Raw genomic sequence first — 23,523 nt, forward strand, 5'->3', positions numbered from 1 at the left:
GAGAGATTTACCCAGTGAACGGAGTTCCCGGGGAGGAGTGTAGGGAGAGATGAGAATGGAGAGGTACTGAGGAGCTGTAGAGTGAATGCACTTATAAATCAATACGAGAGTTTGAACTGTATGCAGAAATGGATAGGGAGCCAGTGAAGTGACTTGAGGAGAGGGCTAATATGAGCATAGCGACATTGGCGGAATATTAGTCGTGCAGCAGAATTTTGAAAGATTGAAGAGGAGAGAAGATGGCTAAGTGGGAGACCTATGAGAAGCAAGTTGCAATAGTCTAAGCGAGAGATAAGAGTGTGGATGAGGGTTCTGGTAGTGTGCTCAGAGAGGAAAGGGCAAATTTTGGTGATATTATAGAGAAAGAAATGACCGGTTTTAGCAGTCTGTTGAATATGTGCAGAGAAGGAGAGGGAGGAGTCGAAGATGACCCCAAGGTTACGAGCTGATGAGACAGGAAGGATGAGAGTGTTATCCACAGAAATAGAGAATGGGAGAAGAGGAGAAGTTGGTTTAGGTGGAAAGATAAGAAGCTTAGTCTTGGTCATTTTTAGTTTCAGATGGTGGTGAGACATCCAGGCAGCAGTGTCAGAGAGGCAGGCTGATACTTTGGCCTGGATTCCTGCTGAGATTTCTGGTGTGGAGAGGTAAATCTGGGAGTCGTCAGCATAAAGATGATACTGAATACCATGGGATGAGATCAGAGTACCAAGGGATGAAGTATAGATGGAGAAAAGAAGAGGTCCCAGGACAGATCTCTGAGGTACAGATCCCAGCCGTAATGCCGTACTGCCATAATTGGTAAACCCAGCATCCTGTTTCCAACAGTAGCCAACCAGGTCACACGTACGTGGTAGGATCCCTGAAAGAAGCAGTATTCCATGTTGATCACTCCAAGGGATAAGTAGTGGCTTTCCCCAAGTCTACCTTTAATAGTGGTTTATGGAGTTTTCTTACAGGAACATGTACAAAGCTTTTTTGAACCCAGATATGCTACCTGCTTTTACCACATCTTCTGGCAATGAATATGAGAGCTTAATACATTGCATAAAATTGTTTTCTCAAACCCTTCTATACGTTACATCTTTGTTTTACCCTTCGCTATCAGTTATAATGTTCTCTTACGTATTGTGTTGACAGTGTAATAGTATACCATGCCGTACTTTGTATTGTTTTTGAATATTTTTACTGCTGTAATTGTCTGTTTCTCATGTTTGATCTATTCTTACTGTACACCACCTTGAGTGAATTCGTTCAAAAGGCAGTAAATAAATTCTAATAAATATTTTTGGCCAATGTCCAGGCTTAATGAAACTCTTTATATGCTTTGCAGCTTCTTCTCTTAGTTTTTTTTTTTTTTTGATCATGTTACTCATTTTATCATTGTCTCCCTTTTTGAAAGTTAAATGCCAATACAATATATTTCTTTTGTATCCTCACTCCAGCTATTAAAGTCAAATTTGATCATGTTATGATCTCTATTACCAAGTGGTCCCAACTGTTATAGATTTTTGAATTGTAATTTTTTCAATGTCCCAGTGTTTTATTTGCTTCCCAAGATCACATCATCCGAGCCTTCAGTCCCAGGCACAGCCAATCAGAATGGAGGCACGGGCCCAGGCAGCTTCATGGAACGTTCATGGTGCAAATTATTATATAGGAAGGATGAACGTTCCATAAAGCTGCCTTGGCCCCTGCCTCCATTCTGATTGGCTGTGCCTGGGACTGAAGCCTCGGATGACGTCACCCAGAGAGCCCAAGCAACAGCAGCGTGAATCGACCTGCAGCTCGCCACCCCGCACGTTAAAGCCAGCCCGTCCACCCAGCAGCGCGAGTCGACCTGCAGCCCGCCCTGTCAAAACAAATAGCACAGAAACCGCCAGCTCACCCGCCCGCTGCCAATCAAAAACGGCACCCACGGCAGCTGGAAAGAAAAACAAAGGACTGACAGTCCAACAGAAACCACGCCCGCTGCCCGTCAGATTGAAAGCCAAACAATCTGTACAACACACACACATATAGGGGGGAACCTGAAACTCGGATGGAGGGAACCCTGAAACTCAGAGGGAGGGAACCCTGACACTTGGAGGGAGGGAAGGGGGACCCTGAAACTCGGAGGGAGGGGCAGAGCGACCCTGAAACTCGGAGGGAGGGAGGGAGGGAGGGGGGGAGACCCTGAAACTCGGACGAAGGAGAGGGGAGACCCTGAAACTTGGACGGAGGAGAGCCTGATAGTCAGAGGGAGGGAGGGGATGACCATGGCACTCAAACAGAGGGGGGGGGGGGGGGGGGACGACCCTGGAACTGGGAGGGAGTGGGTGAAGAAGACCCTGGAACTGGGAGGTGAACGAGGAGGGGGGGGGCGAGGACCCTGGAACAGGGAGGGAGAGAGAGGGGGGCCCTGGGACACGCTCTCAGTCTCACACATACACACTCTCTCTCTCACAGACACACTCACACCCAGTCTCACTCTCTCTCTCTCACACACACACTCGCACATTCACTCTCCCTCACACAGTGACTATTACACACACTCTCTCAAACAAACACACTCCGAGGAAAACCTTGCTAGCGCCCATTTCATTTGTGTCTGAAACGGGCCTTTTTTACTAGTATATACATAAGCAGCAAACAATCTGCCTCCATGCAAATGGGACAGAACAATGTATTTGTCATGAATTTGAAGGTGCAATGGTTGCTTATTCATTATTGACATAAATATATTTTAAAGTAAATAAAGACATTCTTTTTACAACCCACTTGGCTTTGTATGCTTATTTGGGAAAAATAGGTCTACATGAAACATTTCCAGTTTTTGATAATGGTTGACAATGTTGCACATACAAATTTTGAAAGTTATTGGGTTAGGTCATTAGCATTTTAGATGCTGGAAAGAGCACTTGGTTAGTGCTGCTGAGGGTTCTTTTATGTTCCTCAGTATTATTGTAATGTTGTTGCTGCTGTTTTTTTGTTTTTGCATCTGTCTTCCTCTACAGGTGCTGGAGCTGTACCGGTTGGTGGCCATGGTGATGTCCCTCTGGAACCAACTGTCCATCCCCCTTCTCTTTCTTGTTTTCTGGCTAGTGCTCTTCACCATTCAGATGTATTCCTTGGCATATCGCACCAGCTTTCTAGATCATCAGGGGCTGCTTTTTGTCTTTCTTAACAGGTAACGCATAGTTCTTGCAAGACTAGTAGTAAGTAGGGGAGGGATATTGGTGAATGGTAGAGAGTCTGGGGATGTGTGCAGGAGAGTGAAAGTGCTCTAAATGAGTCTTACTTAAGGGAAAGGGCTGGAGTTCAGAAGTGTATCTAGCATGGGATGCAAGATTGATAGGGACAGTCATTATGGAGCTGATGGGGCAAGAGCAACTGCAGAAGTACTATTGGATCTATGGAATCAGGAGGGGGGGGGATTAGCATGCACGTTTTTTTTCCTCCAGCATCTGGGTTTGGATAGTAGTTGTTTGCAAGGAGCTGCAGAAAATTTTCTAATCTTTAACTGTAGTGAAAGTTAAGCTTCTCATTTCAGAGACTTGTAACAAATTTATTTCCCTCTTGACTGTCTGTGTGTGATCTGACTTCTTACTGTCAGTGTGTGATCTGACTTCTTAGTGTTGCAGAGTGCTGTGGCACCCCCTACTCTCTAATTGGCCTGACCTTCACTGTTTCCTACCTGGCTCTGGGGATGCTCACCCTTTGCAAGTTCTATCTCATGGGATACAGTGCCTTCCAGAATGGCAATGTCATGCACAGGTAAGGCCGCACTTACAGTCCTGAATGCTAGCAGTGGAAACTGACATATTTAATTGAACAGAATTCCTTTTCTGACATGTATAGTTTTCAAAAGAAATGAGTGCTACAGAACTGGTCCTTGTGACGAAGTTCTTATGCAGTGTATGGAACAGAGGGAGTGGCACTAAGGGTTCTTATTTATCAAGGACTTTTCCATAGATGCAGAATGGGAGAAAGTGAATTGATCCTTGAATGAGGCAAAATCTATTGATGCAGTAATGTGGCACTGACGTAGCATGCTGTTCTGTCTTTGTAGGGGTGTGACAGAGGGAGTGACACTGTTGCTGCTGGCCCTGCAAACAGGGTTGTTGGATCTGCAGGTTCTCCAGAGGACCTTCCTCCTCAGCATCATTCTTTTCATTGTTGTGACCTCCACCCTGCAATCTATGATTGAGATTGCAGATCCCATAATAATGGCTCTTGGTGCTTCACGCAACAGGTAACCTCGTCCCTTGCAGTGTGCTCTACCTTTCTGACCAGCTGCTTTCCTTTTTTTAATTAACCCATTAGTGCCCAATGTTCCCATATTGTTCCCAAATATGGGAATATTGGGCACTAATGGGTTAATAGTAATGATGGCAGTTTTAAGTACTAAGTGGATGTTACAGAAGTCTATGCCTGGCATAAATGGGCATGCCTAAATGCGGCATTTATGCACATAACAGTGTTCCATAAGCTGCCTGCATAAATGTTGGCCATGCCTGACATACCCCTATGAACGCCCCCTTGCAATTATGCATTAAGCCTTTTTAGTCTGTAATTACAGAATAGCAGTTAAGTACGCTACTTGTGCATATAAATGTGGTAGTATTCCATAAATTTAAGCTCATAAATGGTGCTTAAAAAGTGACCTGTTTTATAGCATTTTTTTTTGTAGGAATGTGTAGTCAAAGTAATGATCTATACCACTTAAATTGTTGAATAAGCAAAAGCAGACTGTATAATAGGTATGCTTGGTCTTCATAATTGTAGGTTTTTATTTAATTCAATGGCTTCCTCCACTTTTCCACAAATAGTCTGGTTTTTTTTCACTGTTTCTGCTCTGGTGGTTTATTTTCATAGATCTGTGCATATCATTAAACCAGGAGCAGCTCTGAGAAAGTGGGAAGGTCTGCATCCTTATTGGAACCAAAACATCAAAGGCCCTAGATAGTTCTAGATTCCCAAGAGCAAGTATAGCCTCAACTGTCCTGACTGAGAAAAGGTAATCTAAATCTAGGAGCTGGCACAGGGATATTCTCTGATGAAAACACTTTCTGAATGAAATAGCTACAGTTTACAATCGTGTACTGACAGATTATCATGTGTTTGTATAGAGAGATTGATCAAACTGTTTAGAGGGCATGGAAATCATATAGGTCACCTACCTGCATCCCCCTTCCTGTCCCCAGGTGTAAAAAAGAAAAATAAAATTCAGTTTATACCTTGCCACATGGTTGAGTCCCTGAATTAGATGAATAAAGCCTAATGCAGGTGTGGAGGGGCATTTTTGATATGACGTCTTAAGTCGGACTTTGAATATTTTACACTAAATTTCCCAAATGTGAATAGGAAATAATGGCCATTTTCAAAACAGCAAAACATCTTTCTTTCTTTTTTGTTTTTAATTTGGCTGCATGCAAGATGTTTTCGTGTTCTGTGCGTTTATCTTTTTGGGCCATTTTCGGGGGAAAAAAGTCCAAGTGAAAAACGTAGAAAATCAAGCCATTGGGATGTAGGAGGAGCCAGAATTCTTAGTAGACTGGCCACCCAGACATCCCAGGAGGGCAATATAAAAGCTTCCCAGGTACACATCTCACTTTTACTTCCGTATACTGTATGCTGAGCCCTCCAAACCCACCAAAAACTTACTGTACCCAACTGTACACCACTACAATAGCCCTTTTGGGTGAAGGGGTCACCTATATGTGGGTACAGTAGGCTTTGGTGGAGTGTGGAAGGGCTCATACTTTCCACCACAAGTGTAACAGGTAGAGTGGGTTATGGGTCTGGGTCTTCCTCTTTATAGTCACTGACCACTACGCTACTACAGGGACTTGCTTGCTGCGCTAATAGACCAGGCTATAACATCTGAAGTTGTCATAGAGGCTGGTAAATAATATTTTTAATCACATCTTTTGGGGTGGGGGTGGGAGAGGGGTGTCAGTGACAACTGGGGGAGTAAGGGGGATCATCTCTGATTCCCTTAAATGGTCATCTGGTCATTTAGGGCACCTTTTTGTGCCTTATTCATTCTGAAAACAGGTCTAGACCAAAATGTTGAAGTTTCAGCCCTAGATATGTTCATTTTGTTCCATTATGGCTGTAAAACATCCAAGTGTTAGGAATGTCCTTAGCACCACCCCCCTTGTGATTTGGTTGCACTGCAGATGAATTGCATAGATAAAGATCTGCAAAATAGGTTTTGAAAATACTGATTTGGACGTTTTGAGAAGAAACTCAACCAAATGCTGCTTTATGACACTTTTTGGATGTTTTTCTCGTTCGAAAATGAGCCCCATACTATCAATAAACAATTTACACAAATCAGAATATGGGGTATCAATATAGACTTTAAAAACCCATAAGTAACTGTTTGGGACACAAAATAGAAACCTGTGAAATAAAATCAAGTAGCTCTTCTGCTACTGGAATTCCCAGGTATTATTCTGGTATGATCACGTGGATATCCTGCTTTAGCCTACCCAACACAATGTGCATTTTAAATTGACTTTTGATACATTTCTTCCAGTAGAGAACTCTGTTCTTATGCAGCCTGGTATGAAAGACTACTGGATATTTTGGTACACCATTAAAACTTATTTGTTTCAAAAGTACTATTGTGAAGGTTAGAGTTGAAGGAGAGTTCTGATTAGGGAATACATTATCGTGTTTATTTTAGAAGCACAATTAACGTTTTGAATGTGCATAAACTGGCATTTAGATGTACATATTGCATGTATGTCTAAAACCTAATTTCAGATTTCTGGAATATGCATGTGGCCAAGTGAGGTGGTCTGGGCCTGTTTTGGGCTGAGTGAAAATATTACAACTGCATTCCCTATGTCAGAAGGGGAATGCACTTGTATGTCCAGCAACATTGCCAGAATTTACACCTGCCCCTGGCAATGTTAATGTGGGGGAAAGTTGCTCATTGTGTGCAGTGCTTTCCTTGAGGGATTAGGAGTGGGCTCCCAATCTCCCAATGTCTCCCTCCCCCCCCCCCCAAAAGCAACTGGCAAAGGATTTCAGCCTCTGTGACAGTTTTGGAAAGCATAGATGTCTGTGTTCTGAAATAACAATATATACCTTTTTGTTGCTGTGCTATCCTGCTGACATTTTAGATATGTATGGTTGTAAAATGGATGCTCCCGCCACATGTAACTGGCAGATACACATCCATTCATTGATGCAATTTATCTACGTTGGCAGATCCTGTGCTAGAATAGTAGCAAAACTTGAGACATCCTAACCTGGATATCTTGGTTCTGATTTGTGCATCCTTTCTAATAGATGCCTCTGTATTCCTAGTCTGTTTGTGTATTAGGTTGGATATGTTGGTGGGCTAGATGTAAATCTGCTCTGTGATCTAATTGTTTGACTGTGTTTGTGTTTACGGTTTAGTATGCACTTTTTAATTTTAATGTTGTAACTTGCTCTTAATTGTAATCTGCTCTGAGCTACTGGGAACAAAGCTAAATATTAAAAGCTGAAATTCAGTGAAGTTAAAGAGGAGGAGGACTGGCCATCCAGGGCTGTACAGATCAACAGAATACTCGAATAAGACAAGCTATCAATTTTTTAAAAATAGATCCTCAATACTTTCAATACAATTCACAGTAAAATTAACCTTATTCAAATGGGATTGCCAAAATATGGAAAACTGTAGCTAATATTCACCCCTCTATCTCTTGATAATTTTAAGCAGACTTGGAAGAATGTTATCTATTGCTGATAGAATAGGCATTAATAAATCCCTCTGTTCAGTCTTCATTAGTATCCATTAAGAGTTCTTTTTTTTTTAAGTTATCAGTGGAATAGTAGTGTATACACATGCATTAACCCTCTGCTGTAATTTTAATTTCGCCTCCCAACCACCAGGCGGGGCTGGTGGTTGGGAGAGGGGATAGTGCTGGGCAGACTTATACAGTCTGTGCCCTGAAGAGCACAGGTACAAATCAAAGTAGGCTATACACCAGTGGCGTAGCCAGACTGCCAATTTTGGATGGGCCTGAACCCAAAGTGGGTGGGCACAAAATTTTCTCTCTACCCCCCTTCCCCAGCAAAATTTAGTTACGCTAATCAGATGCATTTGTCAAACAGGGTAAAGTGCTGCTTTTCAGTGCATCAGATTTCAGAAAATTTATTTAATAGCCTAACACCCTTTTCAGTGAGCTTTCAGAGGCCAAAACCTCCTGCCTCAGGTCAGTATAATGCTGTTACGGTATCCTCGCCTGACCTAAGGAAGGAAGTATTGGTCTCTGAAACTTCATTAACACAGGTACCATATTACTTTATCCTAAATTAAAAATAAAATTATTTTCTTTACCTTTCTTGTATGGCCATTTACTTTTTCTCATTGTGTCGCTCCCAGTCTCTAGATTCTGCTTTCCTTCGTATTCGCTTAACTCTTCTGCCAGGTTTTCCTGGCCATTTGTCATTTTTCTCTCCTTTTTCTTTGCTTTCTTCAATATTTTTCTGCCTCTCTCTCTGTCCTGATTTAATTCTTTCTTACTATCCATTCTTTAATTTCCTTCATCTACTTATAGCTTTTCATCTTTTTCTCACCCTTGTTCTCCCCATGCCCCTTCCTCTTATTCTCCAGTCTTTCACTACTCCCCTTTTCCATCCAGCAGCTCTCCTCTTTCTCTCCCCATCCTTCCAGTCTCCCCTCTCTCTCCCCATCCTTCCAGTAGTCTCCCCTCTTTCTTTCTGCATCCTTCCGTCCAGTGTCACCTCTTTCTCCCTACCCTTCCATCCAGCGTCTTCCCTCTTTCTCTCCCCATCCTTCCAGTCTCCCCTCTCTCTCCCCATCCTTCCAGTAGTCTCCCATCTTTCTTTCTGCATCCTTCCGTCCAGTGTCACCTCTTTCTCCCTACCCTTCCATCCAGCGTCTTCCCTCTTTCTCTCCCCATCCTTCCATCCATCTACCCTCTCTCCTGATCCTTCCATCTAATGTCTCTCTCTCCCTCTTTCTGACCAGTGTCTCTGTATCTCTGTACCCTTTTCTGTTCAGTGTCCCTTCTCTCTCCACATCCTTCCAGTCTCTCCCCTTTCTCTCTGCATCCTTTCATCCATCTCCCCTTTCTCTCCCCATCCTTCCATCCAGAGTCTCTCCCCATCCTTCCATCCAGAGTCTCTCTCCCCATCCATCCGTTTTCCCTCTTTCTCTCCCCATCCTTCCATCTGTTTTCCCTCTTTCTCTGCCATCCTTCCATCTGTTTTCCCTCTTTTCTCCCCATCCTTCCATGTTTACCCTCTTTCTCCCCATCCTTCCATGTTTTCCCTCATTCTCTGCCATCCTTCCATCTGTTTTCCCTCTTTCTCCCCATCCTTCCATCTGTTTTCCCTCTTTTCTCCCCATCCTTCCATCTGTTTTCCCTCTTTCCTCCCCATCCTTCCATCTGTTTCCCTCTTTCTCCCCATCCTTCCATGTTTTCCCTCTTTCTCTGCCATCCTTCCATCTGCCTTCCCTCTTTTCTCCCCATCCTTCCATCTGTTTTCCCTCTTTCTCCCCATCCTTCCATGTTTTCCCTCTTTTTTCCCCATCCTTCCATGTTTTCCCTCATTCTCTGCCATCCTTCCATCTGTTTTCCCTCTTTCCCCCATCCTTCCATGTTTTCCCTCTTTCTCTGCCACCCTTCCATCTGTTTTCCCTCTTTTCTCCCCATCCTTCCATGTTTTCCCTCTTTTCTCTTTCCTCGAGGCCCGCCCTGCATGCCAGCGCCAGCCCCAGCTCCCATTGCCGGCCACTGCTGCTTTTCCTGTTGAGCAGCAGGGCCGGCGCTACAAAAAGAAGAAGCGCTAACGCTAAGGACAAAAAATGTTTTAAAAAAAAAAGCACGGCACCGGCAGGCACTGTCTAGGCAGCCTTGAGGCATTGGCTGCTGGCTCGCAGGCTCCTCCCGTCTCTTACGTTACTGCCCCTGTGTCGCTCCAGGGGCAGTGACGTAGGAGACGGGAGGAGCCTGCGAGCCAGCAGCCAATGCCTCAAGGCTGCCTAGACAGTGCCTGCCAGTGCCGCGCTTTTTATTTTTTAACATTTTTTGTCCTTAGCGTTAGCGCTTCTTCTTTTTGTAGCGCCAGCCCTGCTGCTCAACAGGAAAAGCAGCAGTGGCCGGCAATGGGAGCTGGCGCTGGGCGGGCCTGGGCTGAAATTGGGTGGGCCTGGGCCCAGCCAGGCCCACCCGTTGCTACGCCCCTGCTATACACTAAAAGTAGCACATATGAGTTATCTTGTTGGGCAGACTGGATGGACCGTGCAGGTCTTTTTCTGCTGTCATCTACTATGTTACTATGTTATGTATAGTTGTTTTAAACTAAAACAATTGGATGGTCCATGGCTCAGGTACACAAACAATCCTTCTAGTTACTTAGAGAACACATTCCTTCTTAGAAAACTTAGAGCAGTAACCCCTTTCTCCTACTGTTGGAATAGGAAAACTTAGCATTTATACAATGAAACCTTACATAAATTCATGAGATTTATAATAAACCTATAAACTGAACAAAGAACTAATGACTGTACTATAGGGAGTTTCACCTTTGGCTTGTACCTTCAGCAGGCCGCTGACTGGTGTTGGTGTTAGTATTTTATCTTGGTGCTTGCAATATCAGAGGGTTTGTTAAGAGTCACATTGAGGCTAGTGAAGCAGGAGTTAGCAGAATCCCTATGCTTGCTACATCACTGCAGTATTGTTTTAGACATGTCTGCCAGAACTCAAGCAAGTTGTCATAGCTGGTCATTTGCTCAGGTTGTTAAATACTTAAAGACTTTTCACAATAAATCCCAGCCACAACTGAAGTGCATTAAATCTGGCAGACCCAATCAAGAAAGGGAAGTTGAGGGTGCAATATATTTGGCTTCAGCTTTTGTGACAGAGGGAAGGACAAATGCTTTAGAAAGTTGTTTTAACCCATTGTAACATGACACACAACAGTTTTTTTTTCCCCCATAGAAACATCTTACTTTGCTGTAGCCATATACCCTGGTGTCTGGCATTTTCAGTTCCTTTCGGCCTTAACTTGTACATCCAAGACATCATGTTTATCATTTCTTCTTCCTAGGAGCCCCTGGAAACATTTTCGTGGCATCAGCATGTGCATGTTTCTATTGATTTTTCCCTGCTTTATGGCATATAAGATATCCCATTTTTTCCACATGGATTTCTGGTTGCTGATTCTGGTCTCCAGCTGTATGCTCACATCCTTGCAGGTAAACAACTGCCTCAGTTTGCACACCTTATAGAAACTAAATCTGGGTCTTGGATGGGCTGTCCTGATTCTAGACTTGGCCCTGGTGTGCTGTTGCAGAATTTTGTATGTAAGACACACATGCAGTCTCCAACTTTCTCTTGAGTGTGTTCTGCTATTCCTACCCACCATTCTTGCAGGTGATGGGAACCATTTTCATCTATGTTCTGTTCATGGTGGAGCTCTTCCAGGACAGACCGCTGGAGAAGATGGATGAGATCATCTACTGTGTGAATGCAGTGAGCCGGGTGCTGGAGTTCCTGGTGGCCGTCTGCGTGGTTGGTTATGGCATTTGGGAATCCCTCTTTGGTGAATGGAGTTGGATGGGTGCCTCTGTGATCATCATCCACTCGTATTTCAATGTGTGGCTGCGGGCCCAGTCTGGGTGGAAGAGTTTTCTCTTGCGCCGGGAGGCAGCAAAGAAGATCGGTTTACTCCCCAAGGCCACCAGAGGGCAGCTACAGGCCCACAATGATATCTGTGCAATCTGCTTCCAGGTAACTGCTACTGACCCTATTTTGGCTGCTATATTTAAAGTTCATATATTAGAATAGAAACCTTTAAAGCCTTATGTCTGGAGAAACAGTGTTCATATTCTCCATCATTTGCTTTCATTTTAGAGTTCTAGAACATGTATTACCCTGAGTAAAGTTAGATTCTTCACTGAGAATTCAGGACCAGTGTAGCCTCTTACATCTGTACTACAAATGGAATTCTGCAAAAAAGACAACTTTTTTTACTCTCTTTGGAAAGGAAAGAAATAGAAACCAAGGGTGCTGTGGTGTAAAGTGGTAACAAGGGAAGTGATGATAGATATGGCACAAAAAGTATTAAGAACTCCACCTTCACTTTTCCATTCTAACTCATGTCAATATTATCCAAAAGATGTTTCTCCGAGGACAAGCAGGCTGCTTGTTCTCACGACTGGGTTGACGTCCACGGCAGCCCCCTCTGACCAGAAAAAAACTTCGCGGGGGGTCCCGCACGTAGGGCTCGCCCACCACACATGCGCGGCCGTCTTCCCGCCCGTGCGTGACCGTTTCCGCTCAGTTTTTTTCCTTTCCGCGCTGGAGAGAGACGTGTCTTCATCCCTCTCCTAGTCAGCCCCGGAAACCGGATTGCGGCCTAGCCCGCGTTTTTTTCTTTTCTTGTTGTTACACGTTCGCGTTTCTTTTTCTCTTTGTTTAAAAAAAAAAAAACAATAGTAGATTTCCCTCGTTGTTCTTAGTCGCGAGGGTGCGTCGTCGCGGCCTTGTGGCCGCGTGGTCGTTTCTTTTCTTTTTCGGGTGTACTTTTCACCGCCACCATCGATGATTTTGACTTCCTCGACGCGATTTTTCCGTCGATGTCCTCGAAGGTCCCGATCGGATTCAAGAAGTGTGGTCGGTGCGTCCGGCAGATCTCGCAGACTGATACGCTTGGTGTCTCCAGTGCCTTGGCCCAGAGCATAATTCCAAGACGTGCATCGGCTTACGGAAGCGGACGCAGGTGGCGAGGCAAGTTCTTCGGGACCATCTTTTTGGAACTTGTGCCGGCCCTTCGACGTCAACCTCGACGGCATCGGTGTTGATGGCTGGGTCTTCGGTGCCGGTACCGATGTCGACGGCATTGGCGCCGACTATGGCATCGACCCCAGGAGCACAGGTACCTTTGGCCCGGCGACCTGCCAGCGACGGTGGTGGTGAGCGGCCGCGCGGGCAGTCTGCCCCGGCCACTCCCGCTGCTCAGGGCCATCGGGACCGAACCCTGTCGGATCCGATACCTCGAGGCCATGGGGGCTCCACCTTCTCCTCGTCCCTTCCGCGGAGCGCCGATGACGGACATCGGAAGAAGGCCAAAAAGCACCGTCATCGGTCGCCCACGACACACGGGACTGGCAGCTTTGGGACATCGAGGGAGGACTCGACGCCCAGGAAGCGGCAGTGCCGGGAGGAGCATTCCCCCTCGGTCGAAGAGGTGTCGCTGCGCTGGTCGTCGGGTATCTCGGTACCTTCTCCTGGACCCGAGCAGCTTCCAGTACCGGCACCCACACCAGCCCCCCTGCCTTTCCCGACAGCGGGCCTAGACGAGTGCCTCCGAGCCATCCTTCCGGGGATCCTGGAAGGGCTGATGTGCCAGGCTCTGCCGGCACCGGGGGTGCTTGCGCCCTCGGCGCCGTTGATGGAGGCGCCAGTGGGCTCTGGTCCGGTGATGAGGCCTCCGACGCCGCTTGCGGCACCGGTGTCGACCGCCACTCAGGTGGAGTCCCCGTCGATGGAGGCAGCTTTGTCCCCGCCGGCGCGGGAGTCCACCGCTCGACGCCATCATCGAGGACGTGGTTCCTCGCAGTCGAGACGGGCCCGGTTGCGGTCTGAGCTGAGAGAGCTCATGTCCGACACCGAGGAGGAGGCCTCGTGGGGGGAGGAGGAGGACCCCAGATATTTCTCCTTAGAGGAGTTTGTGGGCCTCCCCTCCGACCCCAGTCCTTCACCGGAGAGGAAGCTCTCGCCTCCTGAGAGCCTCTCCTTTGCCTCTTTTGTCAGGGATATGTCTATCAGCATTCCCTTCCCAGTGGTTACTGTGGATGAGCCGAGGGCGGAGATGCTCGATGTCCTCGACTATCCATCACCGTTGCACAATGTCCTTAAGGAGACACTGCTTCGGAACTGGTTGAAGCCACTATCTAATCCCACTATCCCCAAGAAAGCGGAGTCCCAATACAGAATCCACACAGACCCAGAGTTGATGCGGCCTCAATTGCCTCATGACTCGGCGGTCGTGGACTCTGCTCTCAAGAGAGCACGGAGTTCGAGGGATACCGCTTCGGCGCCCCCTGGGCGGGAGTCTCGCACTCTGGACTCGTTTAGGAGGAAGGCCTACCAAACTTCCATGCTCGTGACCAGAATCCAATCATACCAGCTCTACACGAGCATCCACATGCGGAAGAATGTGCGGCAACTGGCGGACCTGGTTGACAAGCTCCCTCCGGAGCAGTCCAGGCCATTTCAGGAGGTGGTCAGGCAGCTGAAGGCGTGCAGAAAGTTCCTGTCCAGGGGTATCTATGACACCTGTGATGTGGCATCTCGAGCTGTGGCCCAAGGTATAGTGATGCGCAGACTCTCCTGGCTGCATGCCTCTGACCTGGGCAACTGTACCCAGCAGCGGCTGGCGGATGTCCCTTGCCGGGGGATAACATTTTTGGCGAGAAGGTTGAGCAGTTGGTTGACCAACTACACCAGCGGGAAACCGCTCTCGACAGGCTCTCCCACCGGGCGCCTTCAGCATCCACCTCCGCAAGTGGACATTTTTCCCGGGCCCGGCAGGCTGCACCCTACGCCTACAGCAAGCGTAGGTACACCCAGCTGGCCTGAAGGCCTCCTCAGGCACAGGGACAGTTCCAGCGCGCTTGTTCCCATCAACAGCCTGCGCCTAAGCAGCCCCCTGCGCCTCCACAGCAAAAGCAGGGGACGAGCTTTAGACTGGATCCATGGGAACATAGCCGCCATCAAAGTAGCCGTGCCGGACGGCCTGCCGGTCGGGGGGAGGTTGAAAGTTTTTCACCAAAGGTGGCCTCTTATAACCTCCGACCAGTGGGTTCTCCAAATATTGCGGTGCGGATACACCCTGAATTTGGTCTCCACCCCACCAAATTGCCCACCGGGAGCTCAATCCTTCAGCTCCCATCACAAGCGGGTACTTGCAGAGGAACTCTCCGCCCTTCTCAATGCCAATGCGGTCGAGCCCGTGCCACCCAGGCAGGAAGGGCAGGGATTCTATTCCAGGTACTTGTGGAGAAGAAAACAGGGGGGATGCACCCCATCCTAGACCTGAGAGGCCTGAACAAGTATCTAGTGCAAGAGAAGTTCAGGATGCTTTCCTTGGGCACCCTTTTACCCATGATTCAGAAAGACGATTGGCTATGTTCCCTGGATTTAAAGGATGCTTATACTCACATTCCGATACTGCCAGCTCACAGACAGTATCTCCGATTCTGTCTGGGGACACGTCACTTTCAGTATTGTGTGCTACCCTTTGGGCTCGCCTCTGCACCATGGGTGTTCACGAAGTGTCTCATGGTGGTTGTGGCGTATCTACGCAAGCTGGGGGTGCACGTGTGCCCGTATCTCGACGATTGGCTGGTGAAGAGTACCTCAGAGGCAGGAGCTCTTTGGTCCATGCAGTGCACTATTCAACTCCTGGAGCTGCTGGGGTTTGTGATAAATTACCCGAAGTCCCATCTCCAGCTAGTCCAATCTCTGGAATTCATAGGAGCTCTGCTGAATTCACAGACGGCTCAGGCCTATCTTCCCGAGGCGAGAGCTCAGAATCTCCTGTCCCTCGCTTCCCAGACCAGAGCGTCTCAGCAGATCACAGCTCGGCAGATGTTGAGACTCCTGGGCCATATGGCCTCTACAGTCCATGTGACTCCCATGGCTCGTCTTCACATGAGATCTGCTCAATGGACCCTAGCTTCCCAGTGGTGCCAAGCCACCGGGAATCTAGCAGGTGTCATCCGCCTGTCCATCAGTTGCTGCAATTCGCTGCGCTGGTGGACAATTTGGACCAATTTGACTCTGGGACGCCCATTCCAAATTCCGCAGCCCACGAAAGTGCTGACGACGGATGCATCTTGCCTGGGGTGGGGGGCTCATGTCGATGGGTTCCACACCCAGGGGGTGTGGTCCCTCCAGGAACAAGATCTTCAGATCAACCTCCTGGAGCTCCGAGCGGTCTGGAACGCACTGAAGGCCTTCAGAGATCGGCTGTCCTACCAAATTATCCAAATTCGGACAGACAATCAGGTTGCAGTGTATTAGATCAACAAGCAGGGGGGCACCGGATCTCGCCCTCTGTGTCAGGAAGCCGTCAGGATGTGGCGTTGGGCACGCCAGTTTGGCATGCTTCTCCAAGCCACATACCTGGCAGGCGTAAACAACAGTCTAGCCGACAGGCTGAGCAGAGTCATGCAACCGCACGAGTGGTCACTCCATTCCAGAGTGGTACGCAAGATCTTCCGAGAGTGGGGCACCCCCTCGGTGGACCTTTTCGCCTCTCAGACCAATCACAAGCTGCCTCAGTTCTGTTCCAGACTTCAGGCACACGGCAGACTGGCGTCGGATGCCTTTCTCCTCCATTAGGAGAACAGCCTCCTGTATGCATATCCTCCCATACCTTTGGTGGGGAAGACCTTACTGAAGCTCAAGCAAGACCACGGCACCATGATTCTGATCGCGCCTTTTTGGCCCTGTCAGATCTGGTTCCCTCTTCTTCTGGAGTTGTCCTCCGAAGAACCGTGGAGATTGGACTGTTTTCCGACTCTCATTTCGCAGAACGACGGAGCGCTTCTGCACCCCAACCTTCAGTCTCTGGCTCTCACGGCCTGGATGTTGAGGGCGTAGATTTTGCTTCGTTGGGTCTCTCTGAGGGAGTCTCCCGTGTCTTGCTTCTCGAAAGGATTCCACTAAAAAGAGTTACTTTTTCAAGTGGAGGAGGTTTGTTGTTTGGTTTGAGAGCAAGGCCCTAGAACCTCGTTCTTGTCCTGCACAGCACCTGCTTGAATACCTTCTGCACTTATTAGAGTCTGGTCTCAAGACCAACTCAGTAAGGAATCACGTTAGTGCAATTAGTGCTTACCATTATCGTGTAGAGGGTAAAGCCATCTCTGGAGAGCCTTTAGTCGTTCGATTCATGAGAGGCCTGCTTTTGTCAAAGCCCCCTGTCAAGCCTCCTGCAGTGTCATGGGATCTCAACGTCGTCCTCACCCAGCTGATGAAACCTCCTTTTGAGCCACTGAATTCATGCCATCTGAAGTACTTGACCTGGAACGTCATTTTCTTGGTGGCAGTTACTTCAGCTCGTAGAGTCAGTGAGCTTCAGGCCCTGGTAGCTCATGCTTTGTATGCAAAATTTCATCATAACAGAGTAATGCTCCGCACTCACCCTAAGTTCCTGCCGAAGGTGGTGTCAGACTTCCATCTTAACCAGTCAATCGTCTTGCCAACATTCTTTCCCAGACCGCATACCCGCCCTGCTGAACGTCAGTTGCACACATTGGACTGCAAGCAAGCGTTGGCCTTCTATCTGGAACGGACACAGCCCCACAGACAGTCCGCCCAATTGTTTATTTCTTTCAACCCCAATAGAAAGGGGGTCGCTGTCGGGAAATGCACCATCTCCAATTGGCTAGCAGATTGCATCTCCTTCACTTACGCCCAGGCTGGGCTGACTCTTGAGGGTCATGTCACGGCTCATAGTGTTAGAGCCATGGCAGCGTCAGTGGCCCACTTGAAGTCAGCCACCATTGAAGAGATTTGCAAGGCTGCGACGTGGTCATCTGTCCACACATTCAAATCACATTACTGCCTCCAGCAGGATACCCGACGCGACAGTCGGTTCGGGCAGTCGGTGCTGCAGAATCTGTTTGGGGTTTGAATCCAACTCCACCCTCCAGGACCCGATTTTATTCTGTTCAGGCTGCACTCTCAGTTGTTCTTTGTAGGTCAATTTCTGTTATGCCCTCGCCGTTGCGAAGTTCAATTGACCTGGGTTCTTGTTTTGAGTGAGCCTGAGAGCTAGGGATACCCCAGTCGTGAGAACAAGCAGCCTGCTTGTTCTCGGAGAAAGCGAATGATACATACCTGTAGCAGGTGTTCTCCGAGGACAGCAGGCTGATTGTTCTCACCTACCCTCCCTCCTCCCCTTTGGAGTTGCGCTTTTTCCTCATTCCTTTGCTTGTCATTCAACTGAGCGGGAACGGTCGCACACGGGCGGGAAGACGGCTGCGCATGCGCGGTTGGCGTGCCCTGCGTGTGGGACCTCCTGCGAAGTTTTTTTCAGGTCGGAGGGGGCTGCCGTGGACGTCAACCCAGTCGTGAGAACAATCAGCCTGCTGTCCTCAGAGAACACCTGCTACAGGTATGTATCATTCGCTGTCTGGTTCGTTGAGCACCCTTAGCATTGATTTCCTTTCATGAAATAGAATATCATAAAAAAACGTAATGCCATAGGGCATCAAACCTCAGTTTAAAAAAAAAAGCAGCAAGGACAAAAAGAAACCTTGCAGTTTAATTCACACAATTTCTACTACTACTACTACTACTAATTACTTCTGTAATGCTATTCCACACACATCCCACTTTCTAGTTGAACAGTTTACTAGGGAAAACGGAGCAATAAGCAAAACAACTTGTTAGAATTTTGTTAACAGCCCATAAAAAGCTTTCCTTGTCCAGACAGACCATTCTAGACCTTAACAGGTTATATCCCTGACCAGCAAATGGAGGTAGAGATATACTGACTAATACAGCAGGTGCCACCTGGAACAGTCACCAGAACTGATTTTTCTCCAAGGACAAGCAGGCCTATAATTCTTGCAGATGGGTAACGCTGGAGCTTGAAACAAGCCTATAATTCTTGCAGATGGGTAATGCTGGAGCTTGAAACAAGCCTATAATTCTTGCAGATGGGTAACGCTGGAGCTTGTAACAAGCTTAAAAATAGGTCTTTGAGTGTGAGATGTGCTCCATCCCGCAAGTGCCTTCCTGCCTGCTGTTCTCTTTTTTTCTGCAGTGAGGCGAGGACACTTTCATTATCCACTCCTCACAGCTGGTTCGTTTGATCTTTTTGTGCCTTCCTTTTTTTTTTTTTTTTTTAAATACCTCTTGCGGGGTTTACCTTATTTTATTCCTTCCCCATATATTATTTTAGATTATTTTTGTCTTTTTTCTGTTTTCTTTGTTTTACTGCGCTTGCTAGGCTGTGTTTAGGTCTGAGCTGTGGTCAGGTTTTTCCCTTTTCTCGTGGTGCTCTTCTCTTTGTTTAGCACCATTGAGTCATTTGATTTGGCTACTGCTGTTTTTCTTTTCATGTCATCAAAGGTTTCCAATGGCTTTAAGCGCTGTACTCGGTGCAACAGGACCATCTCTGGCAAGGACACCCATTCTTGGTGTCTACAGTGTTTTTGGGCCTCATCATACCCCTGTATTCTCTGTCTTCTTATGAAGAAGAGAGCATAGTTGGCCAGAGAGGCTCAGAGAGAGAAGATGTTTGGAGCAAGGTCCGAAGCCTCGCCTTCGGTGTCTGTCTTGCCATCAGCATCAGGTGCTGCGTCGGCATCGGGTGCATTGGTCCATATGGCTGCGAGACCCTTGCACACTGGGAGTAGGTGTACATCAAGTGGGTCTCCACCTGCCTCGATGCCGGCCGCTATGCAGGCACCCCTGGGACTGATCGGTGTCGGACCCGACTCCGAGGCGACGAGAGAACTCGATGTCCTCTTTGGCACTGGGGAGTATTGATTACAGGCATCGGAAGAAGCATTGGCATCAACACATAGTACTGGAAGCTCCAGGGCACCGAGGATTTCACTGGTCCCTGAGAAGCGGCACCAAGACTGCTCCCCCTCCATACAGGGAGTGCCGATGCATGGGGGTCAGAGGCGTCGGCAAGCATCTCACTGGGAACATCGGTAAACGTGCTACTGCTAGACCTGCGGACACTGGGAGCAGTGATACATCGAGTGGGTCTCCACTTGCCTTGAGGCCTCCTGCTGTGCAGGGCCCCCGGGACTGTCCATTGTTGGACCCGACCTGAGGCGACGTGTGGATTCGACTTCATTCTCGTCAGCACCGAGGAACCTCAATGACAAGCTTTGTATGAAGAAGAGAACCCAGGTTTCCAGAGAGTCTCAATGAGAGAGGATATTTGGAGCCAAGTCTGGTTCTTCGTCGTCGGCATCGATGTCAAGCATCGCACCGGCATCGGGAGTATCAGCATGGCTGCTGCTAAACCCTTAGCCAATGGGAGCAGTGAAGCATCGAGTGGGTCTCCACCTGTCTCAGGGCCTATTGCTGTCCATTGTTGGTCCTGATCCAGAGGTGACGTGAGGTGCCTCGGTGATGAGCTTCGGGCTAAGGCCAAGAAGCATCATCTTCAATCCCCCTTGATGCATGCTGCCGGGAGTTCTGGGGCGTCGAGGGATATGGCACCTGAGAAGCGTCGTTGCCAGAGGTCCGTTTTCTCTCCATACAGGAGGTACTGATGTGCTCTTCTACCAGCAGCCAACTCCAGTATCAACTCTGACAGTCCTGCAACCTGTCTCTCAGTCGGAGCCCCAGCTTTTCCTGATGTCGGCCCTTGATGAGCGCATCCGGGCCTGCTTCCTGAGCTGCTTGATGGCCTTATGCAATGGTGTGCATCAGCACTGGGGGTGCTTGCGCCTACCCTTCCTCTCATTGCGGCCTCACCTGGCCCCCAGCCTGCAGTGTGGAGTCCAACACCAGTACCGTGTTTGGCCCTGGTGTTGACTGCCACCCAAGCCCAGGGAGGAAGCTTTGCCGGAGTCGAGACAGGAACCAACTCCTCAACACCATTCTTGAGGACATGGCTGCTCTGCATCAAGGCAGGCTCGGTCATGGCACTCCCTTAGAGAGACTTTGTCTGACACCGATGAGGTGTGCTCATGGGAGTCAGAGGAAGATCCCAGGTAGTTTTCCTCAGACGAGTCCTATGCAATACCCTCTGAACCTTCCCCTCCACCTGAAAGAAGAAAGTGTCCCCTGGAGAGCCTTTCATTTCCATCTTTTGTAAAGGAAATGGCTGACGCCATACCATTTCATTTAGAAGTAGAGGACGAGCCCAGGGCAAAGATGCTTGAGATCCTGAACTACACATCTTCTCCTAGGGAGGCTGTGACTGTCCCCCTCCATGAGGTACTCCATGAAGTCCTCATTAGGAATTGGGAGACCCCTCTGTTGGTCCCAGTACTGCCCAAGAAGATCGATTCCATGTACCGGATCCACAGCACACCTGGATTTGATAAGCCTCAGTTGCCTCACAATTCCATGGTGGTGGAATCTGCCCTTAAAAGAGCCAGGAGTTCCAGGGACTATGCCTTGGCACCCTCAGGTAGAGAAGCTAGAACCCTGGATTGTTTTGGGAGAAAGATGTTCCAAGCCTCAGTGCTCATCTCCTGAATACAATCCTACCAGTTCTTCAGAAGCGTCTGCTTGTGAATCTTGGTGCGCAAGTTGATGGACCTGGCTGAGATGCTCCCTCCGGAGCAGGCCGAGTCACATTGGCAGTTGGCCAAGCAGCAGAAGGCGTGTCGAAAGTACTTGGCCTAGAGTATAGCAATGTGCAGACTCTCATGGCTGTGTGTTTCTGACTTGGAGCATTCTGTTCAGCAGTGGTTGGTGGATGCCCCATGGGGGGGGGGGGGGGGATAACCTTTTTGGAGAGAAGGTCAAGGAGGTCGCAGACCAAATCAAGAAACATACGGATACCATCTCTTCTCTTTCCCACCAGATGCCTTCTGTATTTACTTCCTCAGCTAGGAGGACTTTTGGCAAGGCAAGGAGGAGTCCCTATTACTATCGTAAGCGTAGGTACAACCCCTCGGCTCGCCAGCCTGCTCAGGCTGAGCCCCAGCATGCTCATTCACGTCAGCAGCGTGCACCTAAGACCCCTGCTGCTCCCCAGGCAAAGCAAGGGATGAGCTTTTGACTGATTACTGCAGAGTGTAGCTGCAGTAAAAGTGTCCGTCCCGGACGACTTGCCAGTCAGGGGGAGGATGAAATTTTTTCAAGAAAGGTGGCCCCTTATTACCTCCAACCAGTGGATTCTTCAAATAGTCCATCTTGGATACACCCTCAGTATCAGAGTCTTCCAAATTGTCCACCGAGAGCTCAGTTATTCAGGTCTCAGCACAGGCAGGTACTTGCAGAGGATCTCTCAGCTTTTCTGAAGGCCCATGCAGTTGAGTCCGTTCCACCAGGGAAGGAAGGGCGGGGATTCTATTCCAGTAATTCCTTGTGCAAACGAAAACAATGAGTCCGTTGACAAAAAAGTTAAGTACCATTTTATGAAATACTCTCATGATAAAGATCAATGGGAAGAATTGTTTAAGAGTTAATAAAAGAAAAGGAAAAATGGACCTATGACGAGTATAGCGTTGTCCTGCTTAATATAAATAACATTGCTATTCTGATGGTCCAAAATCAAAAATTAAAAATAAAAGTGCCATATTGATGGTTTAAAATAAATGATTATGAAATAATTAAGAGGTTTATATGGATGTGTCTAAATATTGATATGCTGAGAGTTAGGATATTTGAGTATCCCTGCATGAATTAAAGTATGCCCGTTGAGCATTCGTTTTTATGGCATCTGTGGACATCATGAAGTATTAGTGGTTCTTCATTCACAGGGTTGCAAAAGGCTTGCAAGGGATTAATGTGTTGGTACAGCCTTGGCCTTGGTTCCTTCTGTACATGTTCTCTCCTTGGCTTTTGATTGATCATTCTGATGGCTCTGGACTGGCCGAGACATCTGCGGTATATGGATCTCATTTGGCTGCTGGTCAAAACTCCATGTCCTTTGCCCAGGGGCTGGAGACTACTATACGAGGGTCCAGTTCTGATGGAGGATCCAGATCCCATTTGGCTTATGGCATGGCCCTTGAGAGGCATCACCTAAATCATAAGGGCTAAATGTTGTGAGTGGTGGACACCTTGTTTCATGCATGGGAAGCTTCCAGATCCTTAGTATATATGAGGATCTGGAAGGCTTTTGAGGGCTGGTGCGGGCGGCAGCATCTTCCTTCCTGGAAAGCCAACATTTCCACCATTCTTTCATTTCCCTAAGAGGGGTTTATGCAAGGTCTCACTCTGAAGTCCCGCAAGGTTCAGGTGGCAGCTCTGGCCTGCTTTCAGGGCCTTCTCAGAGGTAAATCCCTGGTGGTTTTACATAATGATGTTTGGTTCTTTGTGTGTGTGTGTGTGAGAGAGAGAGAGAGAGAGAGGGGGGGGGGGGGGGGGGGGTTATGTTGAGCATCTTTGGCTTCCTCTGCAATCAGTTTTGCCTAAGTGGGACTCCCTCTTGTCTTGCAGACTCTGGATGGCTCTCCCTCCCAGTCCCTCTAACCTGCCTCTTTGAAGGATCTTTCCCTGAAGATGACCTTTCTGGTTGCTATCTGTTCTGCACATTGAATCTTAGAGATCCAGGCACTTTCATGTCAGAATCCATATTTATCCTTCTTGGAGAATGCCGTTGTTTTTGTGCACGGTTCCTCTGTTCCTGCTGAAAGTTGTTTTGCCCTATCATCTCAGATTGTTTCCTTTCCTTCCTTTCCACAAGGCTTTAGGGCAGGATCGGACATTTTGCTCCATATATTGGATGGATGGAGAGTATTGCTGCATTATTTAGCAATCACAAACAACTTTCAGAAGTCTCATTGTCTGTTCTTTGTCATGGGCCGAGGAATGGGGAAGTGGCCTCTTTTGCATCATTTGTCTGCTA

The 23,523-nt window shown here is 47.9% G+C and overlaps 1 protein-coding gene across 2 annotated transcripts in view; it reads left to right on the forward strand.

Moving 5' to 3' along the window:
• The window catches only part of LOC115461237 (RING finger protein 145-like), a 59,098-nt gene that overhangs the window by 31,250 nt on the left and 4,325 nt on the right, over nt 1–23,523 (forward strand). For both annotated transcript variants that reach the window (XM_030190925.1, XM_030190927.1), the window contains exons 5-9: nt 2,997–3,169; nt 3,616–3,756; nt 4,052–4,234; nt 11,062–11,209; nt 11,388–11,744. In XM_030190925.1, coding sequence (XP_030046785.1) covers nt 2,997–3,169; nt 3,616–3,756; nt 4,052–4,234; nt 11,062–11,209; nt 11,388–11,744 — 1,002 coding nt within the window. The remainder of the gene's footprint in view (nt 1–2,996; nt 3,170–3,615; nt 3,757–4,051; nt 4,235–11,061; nt 11,210–11,387; nt 11,745–23,523) is intronic.

This window comes from Microcaecilia unicolor, chromosome 2 (genome assembly GCF_901765095.1).
Source record: "Microcaecilia unicolor chromosome 2, aMicUni1.1, whole genome shotgun sequence".
Lineage (NCBI taxonomy): Eukaryota > Metazoa > Chordata > Amphibia > Gymnophiona > Siphonopidae > Microcaecilia > Microcaecilia unicolor.